The sequence below is a fragment of the Anabrus simplex genome, chromosome 1 (genome assembly GCF_040414725.1).
Source record: "Anabrus simplex isolate iqAnaSimp1 chromosome 1, ASM4041472v1, whole genome shotgun sequence".
NCBI lineage: Eukaryota > Metazoa > Arthropoda > Insecta > Orthoptera > Tettigoniidae > Anabrus > Anabrus simplex.
Genome location: NC_090265.1, coordinates 586,616,590 through 586,633,377, shown reverse-complemented (window position 1 = coordinate 586,633,377; position 16,788 = coordinate 586,616,590). Strand labels below are relative to the sequence as shown.

The following is a 16,788-nucleotide window of genomic DNA, read 5'->3' as shown; positions in this document are numbered from 1 at the left end:
TGACTATGCAGGCTACTGGATTGTCCTACGACAGCATGTGAGAATTTATTCATATTTAGAAATTTCATGATCCGTATTGAAGTGGGATTACAATATTTAAAAATTATGAAGGTTCCTCCTATTCAATACAAAGATATTTATTAATGTGAAAGAATCACATATCGTTCAAATGTGGTACTAGTTTCGGCACCAGATATGTGCCATCATCAGCCACAAAGTCAAATCGGGCAAACACAGTAAAACCCTAAAACAACTTTACACACACTATAACATCTGCATGGATGAATATGAAATATGACTTTAAAACAACTTTAAAAACACACTATAACATTTGCACAGATGCATATAAAATAAAATATGGTAGATGATGTTGCATTCAATTTTAAAATCCGTTAAAATGATGATTCCGTTGTTGTATACCCATGGCGGTTTGTCCAGCTTATATATAACTTTAGTTTTCTAAAACTGTTAAATTATGCTGCGAGGTTTATTGTCACATGAAGTTGACACTATGTGTGTTCTGTAGTTGGTTCCGGAAAATAAACGTAAACATGAACTTGGTAAGATCCAAAGAATTAATTCCCACTTCAATATGGGTTGAGGAACCTGGGGAAGAAATTAGAAGTCGAATTAGGCAAAAGATCGGAAGGAAAGATCAAAAAGAAAAGTCTAGAAAAACCCAGAGAATACTAGAAACGAACTCACCTTGAGCAGCCTGAGTGATCGGCGGGCAGAGCTGGACTGATGGATGCAATTATAAGGTTAAGGGGCGAGGCGTAAGGGAGGAGAGAGGAGGGGTAGAGGCGGAGCAACTGTCATGGAGCTAAGGTGGAGCGGAAGGATGTGGTAGTGGGGGTAAATGATGTGGATATGTACTGCGTATGGTTTGAAAGATCGACTTGTTTTTAGGTGGTCTGATATTTCTTAGCCATTTAATTAAGAGATCGTAAAGAATATTAGTTTTCTCGGAAATTTCACTTAAATTATAGTTAGGGTTGAAATATTGATCGCAATGAATGAAACAATTTTCGACAATGTTCATAATTGGCCCTTTGTTTGCTATTTGAAGTATTTCAAAATCATGTTCTATATCAGTAAACTTATGATTAGAGTCGTGAATGTGTTGGCCTATAGCAGAAAACTTGTTATATCTTACCGCGTTGACATGCTCTGAATATCTGGTTATGAAGTTGCATCCTGTTTGTCCCACGTAGGAGGCGCTGCAGTCAATACACTTGAATCTATAGATTCCAGATTTGGAAAATCTGTTAGAGGTGTTGATTGATGTTGAATTATGTATAATTTCTGAGGTCCTATTATTAGTTCTATTTTCCGGAACCAACTACAGAACACACATAGTGTCAACTTCATATGACAATAAACCTCGCAGCATAATTTAACAGTTTTAGAAAACTAAAGTTATATATAAGCTGGACAAACTGCCATGGGTATACGACAACGGAATCATCATTTTAACGGATTTTTAAATGGAATGCAACATCATCTACCATATTTTATTTTATATGCATCTGTGCAAATGTTATAGTGTGTTTTTAAAGTTGTTTTAAAGTCATATTTCATATTCATCCATGCAGATGTTATAGTGTGTGTAAAGTTGTTTTAGGGTTTTACTGTGTTTGCCCGATTTGACTTTGTGGCTGATGATGGCACATATCTGGTGCTGAAACTAGTACCACATTTGAACGATATGTGATTCTTTCACATTAATAAATATCTTTGTATTGAATAGGAGGAACCTTCTTAATTTTTAAATATTGTAGCATGTGAGAAGTTTGGATTGAGGCTGAATGTCAAAAAGACCAAATACATGATCGTGACCAAGTAGCTGGAGGCAGGTGGCAGGAAGACCTCTCCATAGTTGAAAAGATGACTTACCTCGAGTCTTCTGCCAGTAAGAATTGGGACCACTCTCTGACAGTTAGGTGGTACTCTGAATCAGCTAGGTAAATCAGACATGAAACAACATTTTGACACAGGTGAGAAAGTAACAAGAGTTAATGAACATTGTCATGACCCAGAAACTTGCATACTTTGCCTCTGTGATGCGACACCCTGAGAAGTAGGGTCTGCTCCATTTCATTCTGCAAGGAAAGATATATGAAGATGTGGCTGAGAAAGAAGTATCTCATGGCTGAGAAGTCTACGTCAGTGGTTTGGCCTTTCCTCAAAAGCTCTCTTCCGACCAGCCATCAATGCGGTGATGTAGCCAATATGACTGCCAAAGTCCAGTTTTGAATATGGTACTCCAAAAAGAAAATAATTCATCTTTATCTCATGTCTCTTCCCTTTCCTGTATTCATGCAGCTTTCTTCATTATGTTACACTTTCCACATCAAGATTGAAGATCTACTAAGATGGCTCCTCAATGAGTGGTGATTTCCACTCTCCTGAGGAAGCTGGAAAGCAGAAACGAGGTTGTCGAAATGGATATAGAAGAACCGGGGTTGATGAGAGAGTCCATTTATTTGAAGAGAGCAGTGTATGAAGATGTAAAGATGTGGTCCTTTTGAATCTTCAAATTTGTCTTTGTCTCTTCTTTCTATCACTCCCCCCTTCCCACACCAGCTATACCTTCACCAATGTTTTCTTCTCAAAATGGCATGTAAATTACTAGGACTGGAAATCATTACTATACACTGCTATGGAAAGATAGATGAACACACAAAAATTAGAAGTATTTACCTCAGTGATATCTATAAGACTGGAGTTCAGCTGAGCAATAGCTTCTCTTGTTTGAACTGTCTCGGGCTTTGCAGTGATTGCGTCCAGAATCTGAAAAAACCCAATAAGATGAAAATATCATGAACATTATTACATAAAGGAAATACAGTAAATTTTATGAATACTCTAAATTTCGGAATATAAGAAAATCCAATCCTATAGCTTCCAGAAAGACATATTTGAATTTTAGTCACTATTAAACATCTTCAATATAATTATAATTTTAGATTTTCAGGGCAGTGTGCATAATGGATACTATGTGAAAATATTACTGAAGATATTATCTTTCTGGTGTCAACATATCACGTCCTGAACAATTTGCTTTATGTTGCACCTACACAGAGAGGTCTTCTATCATTGATGGAATAAGAAAGGGCTAGGAGTGGGAAGGAAGTGACTGTGGCTTAATTAAGGTACAGCTCGAGTATTTGCCTGGTGTAAAAATGGGAAAACATGGAAAACCACCTACAGGGTGGCTGACAGTGGGGTTTGAGTCTACTACCCCCTGCATACAAGCTGACAGCTACATGACCCAACCTGTAAAGCTACTCAACTTGGTCCTCTCTTAAGCAACCAATTACTATATAGCTGCATAAGTCTTTAAAAGGTTTCCTGAGTACCTAATCATTTCATTCGATCTCTCATGCTTCACTTCACAGGTGAGATGACCTTCAAATACATCTAATAAATAATAAAACAACAACAACAATAATAATAATAATAATAATAATAATAATAATAATAATAATAATAATAATAACCGTGCCCGGTCAGCTTACGTGGGGGTCTGGTTCTGAAATGAGTAGGAGCTAGGCATAACCCTGCGTAAGACACTGGGGAGGGGGCCCTCAACCCCGACACGGCGCGTCCCATATGGCTGATAGGGGAAGCTCCTGTAGATATGCAGGAGAGGTGTGAATAAGGCTTAGCCAAATAAGCACCCGCGGATCAACTGAGGTAAAAAGAGAAATGGTCAACGGCCTCGACGGCAGAAGAGGACATATCCCAATGGCAGAGAGGGCGGAAGAACCGAATCAAATCCACTTTGCGTCTGACTTGTAGCAAGCGGCAAGTGGTCAGCGTCTGATCACCAGAGGTGCGGCTGTAAATATGCTCCAGGAACTAACAATCCCTGGTTCTACACCACTAGCGAAAGCTAGAAGATTGCTTACAAGCAGACATGACTCGTACAAGTAAAGACAAAATTACCCCAGGTGGACAATCCACCCACTCTAAAGTGGCAACCAAGCATTCGGATTCTGGGGAGCTTGGGCGAATACGAGAGAGCAAATCGGAGTGCTCTGATAAACTTCCACGAAAGACTCACACTTTCATTGGCACATTCAACATTCAGACACTGATTCAAACAGGAAAACTGCACAATCTCACAACAGAACTTACAAAGCAGAAAATCCAAATTCTGGCCCTGCAAGAAACACGCTTCACCGATTCAGAAATGATGGATTACAATAATTATAGGATCTTCAAAAGTGGAACAAACAAGAAAATTGGTAAAGGAGCAGCATTGTTAGGAATGGCCTTCTGTGTAGACAAAAAAGTTTTGGATTCAGTAATAGAGGTGAAACCCATCAACAATAGGCTTATGACCTTAAGAATCAGGCATACAAACAAAAAATACACCTTTATTAATGTGCATGCGCCAACAAATGGAGACAATAAAAAGGAGCCTGAAAAAACAGAAAGATTCTGGGAAGAACTTGAAACAGAAATGGCCAAAATCCCTAAAAATGATGTGAAAATTCTACTCGGTGATTTCAATGCACAGCTTGGCAGGGAATACAAATACAGGAGGACAGTGGGAGACTATCCAGCCCACAGATTCACCAATAAAAATGGCACACGCCTCATTGAGTTATGCCAACAAAATAACCTCAAAATTATGTCAACATCACTCCGGAAGAATCCCAAAAAGCAAAAAACTTGGCGATCACCCATCCATCATTTAGGAGAATTTCAGATTGATCATGTGGCAATATCATATGATTACCAAAAGGAAATTCATGATGTGCAAGTGCGCAGAGGTGCTAACATCGATTCGGATCATTATTTAAGCAGAATCAAAATTAAATTCACACCCAAAGGGAAATTCAACAGGAAAACATCGGTGATTCCAAAATTTGATCTGCACAAAATCAAGGACTCCAAAATTTCAGAAGAATGGGAAAAACGACCTGCAGAGAGCTGGGAGAATTTCCAGACTAAAATCATCGAAACGGCGAAGGACCTAATCCCTCTTCGCAAGAAACCAAAACATCCTTGGTGGAATCAAGAATGTGAGACCGCACTAGAAGAAAGGAAAAAGGCATTTCAAAACTACAATTGTAACAAATCAGAAGAAACACAGAAGAAATTCTTCGAAGTTCGCAAGCATGTATCCAAGATTTTAAGACAAAATAAACGGAAATACGTCAATGTCCAACTGAAGTCAATTGAAGACAACTTCAAAAATTACAACACACACGATTTCTACAAGACCTTTGCGAACCAAATTAAAGGATATTCCCCACAGAACCTTTGCTTTCGGAAGCACGATGGTAAACTAGCCCTGACAAATAAGGAAAACTGCCAAGAATTAGCTACATATTTTTCACAGCTTTTAAATTGTCCAGAACCCAAAAAGAGATTCCCGAAAGTACAGCCAGAAATCATACCGGAAAATTCGTCACCACCAACTCAAGAAGAAATTTATTCACATATCAAGAAACTTAAAGACAACAAAGCATCAGGGGAAGACGGAATTGTAGCTGAACTTCTGAAAAATTTAGGCCCAAATTCACTCAGAGAAATTACACAAATAATCCAAAACATTTGGCAAACCGAAAAGCTCCCGGATGACTGGAAGATTGCTCTAATCCATCCACTACATAAAAAAGGCAGCAAGTTAGACGTAAACAATTACAGAGGAATCTCACTTGTATCAGTCACATACAAAATACTATCAGCCTGTCTCTTGCATAGAACACAACAACAATTAGAACCCAAATTATCAGAATTTCAAGCAGGATTCAGACCAAACAGGTCATGCCCAGAACAAATTTTCAACCTCAAAACCATACTTAAACTACGAGCCCTCAGACAAAAGCCGACAGTATGCACATTTGTAGATTTCAAAAAGGCATATGATTCGATAGACAGACCCTCCCTATTCCAAATTCTAGAAGAGAGAGGACTAGATCCCAAAACCCTAGAACTCATAAGACAAACACTAACGGGCACAAAATCTAAAGTGAAATTTATGGGAGAAATTTCAGAACCCTTCGACATTCAGACAGATGTGAGACAAGGTGATGGACTCTCTCCAATTCTGTTCAACGTCGTCCTAGACAAGGTTATGGAAGAATGGGAGAAGGAACTCAAGAAACATGAATCTTGGAAACCGATCCGATTGGGCTTTCCCAAAAACAACCTCTACGTACCATACCTTGCATTTGCGGATGATCTGGCGATTTTAACAGAGGATGAGGAGACTGCCATCAAGCAGCTTGAGATACTTAAGGAATCTGCAGAAAAAGTGGGACTACAGATTTCATTTGAGAAAACTAAATTCTTCTGTTCAAAGACAGATATCACGAGCCTGAGAACAAAATACGGTAAAATCGACCGGGTCTCGTACTTTAAATACCTCGGAGAATTCATCGAACCGACAGGCCTTGAGAAGATCTCACAGCAAAACCGTCTCCAAAAAGTCAAGAAGGCATTAGGGTTAGTTCAAGACATCTACAACAAAAAATGCATGTCAAGACAGACAAAAATTCGGCATTACAACACAGTCATAAAACCAACAGTCCTTTACGCAAGTGAAACATTGTCACTTAACAGTAAACAAGAATTAGAAGAAATAAAAAAGCAAGAGAGGAAGATCATCAGGAAAATCCTAGGAGCAAGATATACCCAAGATGGTTACAGGCTACAATCAATCAAAACAACAGAAAAAGTTTCAAACATTGAAATTGACATTAAGAAAAGACGAATGAAATTCTTTGGACACCTCACAAGATTACCAGAAAATCGACTGTCAAAAAGAATATTAAATTATGTTAGCTCACTTAAGAATTCAACACCTTGGCTGGATGAACTTCGAAAGGACCTCAAAAACGCAAACATATGTGCAACAGACATTTTAGAAAGAGACACCTTCAGACACAAAGTCAACAAGTGGGAAGTTACATCAGAGCAACCAAAGCAAAAACAGTGCAGACCGAAATGGTCGGAAGAACGTAAACAAGCCTTCTCAGAGAGAATGAAAGCCTATTGGAAGAACAAGAAGAACCCAAAGAAAGCTTGATTGAGTTGTTTGCTTAACGTCTTCCATTATTGGGAGAATACGCTAATAATAATAATAATAATAATAATAATAATAATAATAATAATAATAATAATAATGATGATGATGTTATTGGCTTTACGTCCCACTAACTACATTTTATGGTTTTTTGAGACGCCAAGGTGCCAGGATTTTTGTCCCGCAGGAGTTCTTTTACATGCCAGTAAATCTACTAACATGTGGCTGACGTATTTGAGCACCTTTAAATACCATCGGGCTGAGCCAGGATCGAACCTGCCAAGTTGGGGTCAGAAGGCCAGTGCCTCAACCATCTGAGGCACTCAGCCGAGCAACATCTAATATAGATACACCACTAAATTTAAGAGGGGTGCTAGGGCTTCTATACTATATAGTTTTCATTCAGTACAGGACATGATTAAGGGTCTTTGAATAATTAAAAAAAAAAAATAATGTAAACAGCGTTCACCTCAGGCTATCCTCATCCTTCTTAATATAATGCACAGCAGTTAGCATGAGTAAAACAACTACAAAGAGAGACAAAGAGTTATGTGCAAATTCAAGGAGGCAGGTCACACTGTTTTGAAACCAAGAGCAGAGTCCAACAAGGTAGTTGTCTATCACCACTTATCTTCATTACTATAATGGATGAGGTTATAAAAGCAGTGAAAACGAAGGATCAGACAACAAATGCACTTGTATTTGCTGATGATTTTATGCTATGGGGTGAGACAGAAGCAGACGTTCAAGCTAAGATAGATCTTTGGCAAGAAGAATTTGAAAAAATGGGAATGATCATCAGTCAAACTAAAACCATTAGTTTAGTGAAGAGCTGAAATCCTATGAGTGCAAAATAAAGTAGACGACATTATCAATTACTTCAAATACTTAGGGAGCTTCGTTTCTTCTGACAATACCATAAACCAAGAAATAGGCAATAGGATACAAGCTGCACCAAAATTCTACCACTCCGTTCGTCAATTACTTTGGGATGACTCATTTCCCCAAGCTTGCAAGCTCACGCTGTACAAAACATATCTTGTACCAATTCAAACATACGGACTGGAAGCAGCAACGTTGACTAGATCTGCACAAAGTCGCCTACAAGCCACTGAAATGAAGTTCCTTCGGTCATGTCTCCAAAAGACAAGGAGAGACAAAATAAGGAATGAAAGTATTCGGTAACAACTTGGAATGGACAGGAGCCTATTGGAAACCTTAGAATTAAGCAGATTACTATGGTATGGACATATGAGAAGGATGGCTCCAATTAAGACCCCAAGAGCATACTATGAAAGAAATGTTGTTGGTAAGAGGCCCAGAGGGAGGCCTCGTGATAGTTGGGAAAAGCAAATTTTCAAAGACTTTGCCAAATGTGATGTAAATTGAAGGCAAAAGGTAGAACATCAGCTGTGGATGGACAGGATGAACTGGAAGAGGCTCGTAAACACCCACCCCAATATGAATTATTTTACCTGCCCCATCAATATAAACAAAGCAAAAAATTTTTGCATCTCACTACTAGTTACATCAGTCCACTTCAACCTCTCAGGGGATATTTTGTGTGATGATGCAGTTTGCTAATTATACAAGTTTGTCTTTTTTTTCTTTTTTTTTTTGCTAGTTGTTTGACGTCGCACCGACATAGATAGGTCTACATAAAATCAGTTTCATGGTCCGTATCGCACTTCAATAGATTCACAATTAAGTATTTATTATTTTCCACCTAGTCGATACAATGATTGCTTAAGGCAATTTAATGGTTAAAAGTGGTACATGTTTCGTATTTTATCAACATCTTCAGCCACATAACACTGTTTAGATGAAAAATATATAAAATTGACAAAGTAATGCTTAAGAGGAAGTGTCCTTAAAATTAACATAAGATTGACAACATTAAAACAAACAAAAACTCAAGAGAAAATATATAAATTATTACTACAATTGAAAGCAGTTGTCAAGGAAATACTTGTACAATATTCCATAGAGAGTATGTCCTAAATGAATATTCTTTTCTTAATAATTCATGAAAAAAGGTCAAATTATAAATTATAAATTATAAATTATACAGTTTATAGGTAATTGTCGAAATGAAGAAAACCAGATATCACAATGTGGTTCTTATTATTAATGCAGATGAAAATATAACCAATTCTTAGTTGTCAATTCTTATTAAGCCTGCTTTCCTTTGGAACAGTAACTCCTGTCATTCTTTCACAGTCTTGTGTCTGGTGTAATATTGATGATGCGTTCTTCCTTGCTCTTGCACCCGAGGAGGTGGAGGAGCGGGGTTTATAGGTGTGTCAAGAACCTCCTTGCTGCCACCTATAGCTTCAACTGAGGAGGAATAAGTTATAGGGCTATCTGTAGATGGAGAAATTCCAATTCTTTTTTCGTGATCTTTCTCAAGCATTTTCAAATATACTAGAATTTGATAATATAAAGGATTCTTATATTCTACAGCCTCATTAAGGTTATCATTTTCCTTTATAAGTTGGTCTAGATGAATGTATAGATCTTCATATGTGTTCATTAAGCTGGCCTTCTTTAATTTCTTTATGATGGTCAGGTCTTGTTCTATGTTGGTAAATTTTTTGATTCGGGAATATATAAACTCACATGCTTTGAATGCAAGAATACATACATAGGACAATCTGGCCGCAATTTTGAAGTTAGATATTTGGAACATGTGAATGATGAAAAACATAGAAGATTCTCAGCTATGGGATCACACATGACTGGCACAGGTCATAAATTTACCAACATAGAACAAGACCTGACCATCATAAAGAAATTAAAGAAGGGCAGCTTAATGAACACATATGAAGATCTATACATTCATCTAGACCAACTTATAAAGGAAAATGATAACCTTAATGAGGCTGTAGAATATAAGAATCCTTTATATTATCAAATTCTAGTATATTTGAAAATGCTTGAGAAAGATCACGAAAAAAGAATTGGAATTTCTCCATCTACAGATAGCCCTATAACTTATTCCTCCTCAGTTGAAGCTATAGGTGGCAGCAAGGAGGTTCTTGACACACCTATAAACCCCGCTCCTTCACCTCCTCGGGTGCAAGAGCAAGGAAGAACGCATCATCAATATTACACCAGACACAAGACTGTGAAAGAATGACAGGAGTTACTGTTCCAAAGGAAAGCAGGCTTAATAAGAATTGACAACTAAGAATTGGTTATATTTTCATCTGCATTAATAATAAGAACCACATTGTGATATCTGGTTTTCTTCATTTCGACAATTACCTATAAACTGTATAATTTATAATTTATAATTTGACCTTTTTTCATGAATTATTAAGAAAAGAATAATCATTTAGGACATACTCTCTATGGAATATTGTACAAGTATTTCCTTGACAACTGCTTTCAATTGTAGTAATAATTTATATATTTTCTCTTGAGGTTTTGTTTGTTTTAATGTTGTCAATCTTATGTTAATTTTAAGGACACTTCCTTTTAAGCATTACTTTGTCAATTTTATATATTTTTCATCTAAACAGTGTTATGTGGCTGAAGATGTTGATAAAATACGAAACATGTACCACTTTTAACCATTAAATTGCCTTAAGCAATCATTGTATCGACTAGGTGGAAAATAATAAATAATTGCGAACAGATAGGTCTTGCGGCGACGATGGAACAGGAAAGGGCTAGGAGTGGGAAGGAAGCGGCCGTGGCCTTAATTAAGGTACAGCCCCAGCATTTGCCTGGTGTGAAAAATGGGAAACCACGGAAAACCATTTTCAGGGCTGCCGACAGTGGGTTCGAATCTACTATCTCCCGAATACTGGATACTGGCCGCACTTAAGCGACTGCAGCTATCGAGCTCGGTACAAGTTCGTCTGCTCAGCAACAAGTTCAAAGAAATCATCACAACAAATAAGTCCTACTACAGAGTCAATGTTTTGTGATTCATCAAGTCTTACCGTTATGCCAAGAACTCCTGGGAAATCCTCTCAAGTCGGTGAAATATTATTTTCTACCCATTCATCACTCACAGCATCACTTTCAGCCTCGTTCTCGACCGCCACTACTTAACGTTATTTTGGAGGGCATACATCATTATTATCCCCCCCCCCCCGAGACATTTTTGTCAGAATAGCTTTCAGTTTCGAACTTGTGATCGTCAACATCAATGGGGCAATTCGAATACTTATCTGCATATAATTCATTAAAAATATTGTCTGCGTCTAAACTAGTGTTCAGTCTGGGAAGCGCCATCTTACCCACCACATGGCTCCTTGAACAATGTACACATGAGGTCGGAAAACTTAGCAAATAAATCAAAAAACAGAAGAGGAATGTAAAGCAAAGCTAGTATGGAATAAACAAAAGCTTCAACACCGAGATTCTAGTAACCTTGACCGCCAGGTACTTTCAGAAGTTCTGACAGATGTCACCGAACATGAGTCCCGTGAAGACGAGTTAACTCGCCTCCCATCCGCAATGTGTTAATACGGGTTGTATACATTTTACTCTAACAGGGTTCTTCTGTGCTTAACTAGATCATTCCAACTCACAACTTAGGTACATCACCTTCACTGAATTTGAACTTCCTTTTGTTTTTCCAGTGGTAAGTTATTCCCCACCATTCACAAGAATTGTCTATCATGAGATGAAGAGACTTACTTTTTCAGGTACAACCTTCAACCCCAACTGCTGAATGCCTTTCTATAACTCTTTTCCAACCAATATTGTACACAAACTTCCAAAGAGAAGCACAGTGGTTTGTTTACTTAACATTCTATTGGACTACCAAGAGTTTAAAATTTAAATTGTAATAGTTTATTGATCTATCTGTAACTCGACCTTACAGTGATCAATGTATTATTAAAATTCCTTCCATTCAGCAGGGACCAATGCAACTGTACATACATTCCTTTTTTATTACCAACAATGCTAACTATGATTTTTTTAAAATCCAACACAATGCAATTTTGAGCAGTTCTTAAACTTAAAAATTTCAGCCATTAGAAGACATTTAGGTCATAGGGCTCATGTTAGCCACAATGATGAGAGACTTCAGGGTACAGAATGAAATTATTACTAAATGGGACATCCACACATTGAAAGCTTTAATATCTATCCTATATCTCCTCTACTCCATCAGTTAAAAAACTGACACCACTCTTATTGTCCTGAATTCAATTAATTGTAACAAATTAGCTGTATATATTGTACTTGGGATTGATTGATATTCATCATCATTTTCATCAACCTTAAGAATTTGAGCAAGGAAATTTGCATAGATAAAAACTTCTGCATCATGCAACTATGATCCTGTGTCTAGTATTACGTGTGAAAGTACAATAATTCAATATTTCTTATCTTAAACTGATGGGGGATTTTTTAAAATCATTAAAAACGTATAAAATTAATCTGTACTGTAGTTGTGTCAATAACGAGCTTACACACTTGTTGATTTCCTTGTAACCATAATTACCCTGTGCTAAGTAGTTTCCATCTCTCATAAAATTTATTGTCTACCAAGGTTAACTGTATGCTTGTGCAACTGTTTACATATGGAAAACATGTTTAGTAGGTATGACATTATCAATGTACTCATTTTCACCTGCCTATCATGTACAATGAGAGCATTTGAACTAAGTACCAGTCATGCAATATAAAAACCAAACCAACCCAACCCCACAGTGCAACAGCCTCGGAAAGCCATGGACAACTAAAAACAAATATATTATGACCAAAAATATGATTCAATACCATTTATTTAATTTTACTTATGTTTGTAGAAAGAAAGCAGGATGAAAGTATGTCTTAGAAATCTAAGCCCTAAATCTCAAAAATAAAACTAACATCATTAAAGAAAAGTGACCCTTGAATTCACAACAGTCCTCAGTCTTCAAAGAAGAAGTTTTAGTACAGTAAAACCTTGATGTATCGCTTTTCAAGGGTGGGGGAAATGATGACGGGTGTGGGAAAACGATAAATGCGGGCAACATTAAAAATAGGAGGGAAACTGAAATAATAAAATACGGGTACTATATTGGGACATTTTTCGTTATGTAAATATATTATTATGAGGCGTGTTTTGTAAGTAAGGGCCATTTTGTTGTAGTCACTAGTAGTTGCGCGCGCATCACAATGAGCGTGTGCGTCGTGTGCCTGCATGCATTGGGAACAACAGTGCTCAGTTGCAGCTGTGTTGCTAAGCTGTACGGTTCTGTTCTGTGCTTCCTTAAATGTTCAAGATTATCGACTCGCCCGCCTCGTGCAAGGTTCGGTCATTGATACGGTTTTTGTCGGCAAGGAACCTGTCTGCTGCAGACATTCACCGACAGATTTGCGAAGTGTACGGTGCTAATCGTAATCTATAATTTTCATTTCCGTATTGACAATTGCTGAAGATGACCTTGAATATGAGGTCGAAACCGGTCCTGTAATTTAATATAACAATAAATAAGTATTGATTGGTGGAAATCCTCTCCTATTTTTAATTGTACGGTGCTAATGCTATGAGTGAAGGCAAACTGCGTGAGTACGAGACTTTGAAGATGGCCGTGACAATGTCCATGATGAAGCCTGCTCCGGTCGCCTATCTCTGATCACAGACGATTTGGTGGCTTCAGTTGAAGCGAAGATTTGTGAGCACAGACGCTTCACAATAACAGCTCTCTCAAACGCCTTTCTTGACGTGTCTAGGTCAGTGATTTACAAAATTGTTTCTGAAACATAAACTTTATGAAACTGTGCTACCGTTGGGTCCCTTAACTCCTAACGGAGGACCACAAAAACAAAAGATTTGAGTGCTCAACGACTTCCTGACTCGTTATGCCGAAGAAGATGACAACATGTTGAGTCAGATCATAACGGGAGACAAAACATGGGTTTCACATATCACGCTCGAATCGAAGCAACAGAGCATGAACACACATATTTGCCTGTAAAGGTGAAGGCCAAACAGACTCTGTCCCAGCGCAAGATCACGGCATCCCTGTTTTGGGATAAGCATGGTGTTTTGTTGGTCGACTTCATGTAACGAGGAACCACTATCAATGTGGAAGCCTACTTGCCAATTCTTGAGAAAGCTACGCAGAGCGATACAAAAGACGCGGCACGCTGACAAAGGGAACTGTCCTTCTCCATGACAATGCAAGGCCTCACACTGCAGCTTAGATCTGAGGTTTATTAGACACTTTTGGGGGGAAGTTTTAGACCACCCACCCTACAGCCCTGACCTTATGCTGAGTGATTACCATCTGTTCCACTGCCTCAGACATCACCTCAGCGGCAACCACAACAATGATGATAATGAAGTGAAAATGCCCATGAACTCTTGGTTATCAGAGCAGGCGGCAAGTTTCTTTGAAGAAGGTATTCAAAACTTAGTTGTAAGGTATGATAAGTGTTTAAACGAACTTGGCAGCTATGTTGAAAAATAGAGTAAAGTATGTAGAATCTGCAAATAAATGTGGTGGCTGTAAATGGCCTTTACTTAAAAAAACACACCTAGTATTATTATAAAAACAACAATAATGGCATGCGGCCTCCGGAGCTGGGTGCAGGTCTTTCCAGTTGTCGTGCGATAGCCGATGTACGCACATATGAAAATGCGGATCTACCTAAGATGAATTATAATATTTAATTTGGCACACAAACCGCCCCCGAGCCGTTGGAATTAACCAAGGAAAGTTCAAATCCCGATCGAGACCCCTTGAATCAAAGGCCACCACGCGTTAATCATTCAGCTCATACTATACACAACGGTATCAAAATATTGCAACCATGATACAGGCCTATGCGATGATAATAAAAAGCGTGACTTTTACGCTGTTTTGTTTAACTTTTCTTTACACATTTGGTAATAACTGAAAACCTTTAAGTTCAATTCTCTAATTGCATATTAAGGATATACGTGCATATTACGGCGATAACCTGTATTTAGGAAAAGATTCCGTAGATCCTTCGCGAATGATAGGTTAGGTACCCAACATGGCACGGCTCCCGCAGCTTGGCTCAGACTATGTCACAGAGGTTAGAAATTCAACACTGCGGGTCTTGGACGATGTGACAGCGGTCTGTGCGAGGCTGCCAACTTAGGAACTAGTTACAAGACTAGGCTATGAGAAAAGATTATTGGTTTGGCTTGGTTAGGTCTGGCTTGTAACAAGACTATTGGGCAGAGGGCAACAAAGGGGTCAACAGGCCTCTAGCATCCCACGCACTCCACAAGGGACGACACGATTAATCACCCTGTGACTATTTACAATGTATCTGGCGCACTGCGCGATTTCTCATTTTCAACAAAGTTGGCAGCCCTAGCCAGCCTATACCAACCCAGAAAATGGTGGCAAATTTGAGATTTACACTGCCTATGTTTTAATTCTTGTATATAAGAATACTTCTAGGAATGGGTTAGTGGGTTGAGGAGAATCGTTGGCACCAAGAGGTTTGTAGTGAGGTTGCGCGTGAATAACCTGCGCACAGCACTCCAGCCTACAAGATCCTTGTTCGAGACTAGCAACTCAAAATCGCTCGTACATTCTCGTGTAACAGGTTGCCGCTATAATATGCTAAGAGTATTGAGCAGTCTCTCTATATTCACGTATGATTGATCAATGTGGGAAAATTGTGGCCGAGGACAAATAATTTTTTGATGATCGATGCGATAGAACGATACTTTGAGAAACGATAGATGCGGGGAAATTTAACATCGGTTTATATGGAACATTTTTGGGACTGAATAAACTGAACGATGAATATGGGAAAACGATAGTTCCAGGAACAATGCATCGAGGTTCTACTGTATATGGGATGGGATGGGGGTATATGGTATAAGTATTAGCTACAAAGGCCAAGAACAAGTAAAGAATTACAGAGCTACAATAAATTATAGCATACCTGTTGCTGAAGACGTGCCACTTCTAGTTTATCCTCCAACTCCCGCAGGAACACACCCAGCTGTGGCGCACAGCCTACCTTATCACTTCGCATGCACACACCAGCATGTGCCAGATATGCAATCCTCTCAGTCAGTGTCACTTGACTCCTGGTCAGAACCATTCATTACAATTATAATAATTACAATATTTAACAGAACACAAAACAGAATTAAAAGACCTATTTTCAAGAAGGAAGATACGAGGGTGAGCCAAATTAAAAGCTTAAAAGTGTAATAAGAATCTGAAATGTCATATCACTGTTTTGCCTACTGAGAGTACCGTTACAAAGGTTTAAACAAATTTCCTATAGGCAGCAACTCAGTGCAGATGAGCGAATGTTATCAAAGTACCCAGTATAACAATAACCACTCAACTTCAGACAAGTATGAAAGAAGAACAGTAGACTATTATTCGGTTTATGAGTATTAAGGTGTGAAACCTACTGAAATTCATCAACGAATGACAATTCAGTATGGTGTTGCATGTTTGTCACATCGGCAACATAACACTACTCTGCCCCATACTGCCTATGCAGGTGTGACCATCCAAGATCTGCATTTTAAGTATCGTCCAAATCCACCTCACCTGTAGTGATTGCTCTGTGTGTGGGCCACTCAACAAAGTACTGGGAGGAAGGATGTTCCATTCAGATGAAGATCAAGGCAGTGCACAGGTAACTGAGCTGAGCAAACATTACAAGTGTTGGTGACGCAATCTGAGACTGATACATGTTCTTTGGATTGTTATTCATTTTAAATGCATCTTATTATTATTATGTTTTGTATGTGAAAATAAACATGGCACAACACAAAACATTTT

General features: G+C 38.3%; 1 protein-coding gene across 2 annotated transcripts in view; it reads right to left on the bottom strand.

The window, feature by feature from the left end:
- Nup154 (nuclear pore complex protein Nup154) overlaps positions 1-16,788 on the bottom strand; it is a 324,740-nt gene that overhangs the window by 70,891 nt on the left and 237,061 nt on the right. For both annotated transcript variants that reach the window (XM_067144924.2, XM_067144923.2), the window contains exons 20-21: positions 15,929-16,076; positions 2,704-2,793 (exon numbers count right to left, since the gene is read on the bottom strand). In XM_067144924.2, coding sequence (XP_067001025.2) covers positions 2,704-2,793; positions 15,929-16,076 — 238 coding nt within the window. The remainder of the gene's footprint in view (positions 1-2,703; positions 2,794-15,928; positions 16,077-16,788) is intronic.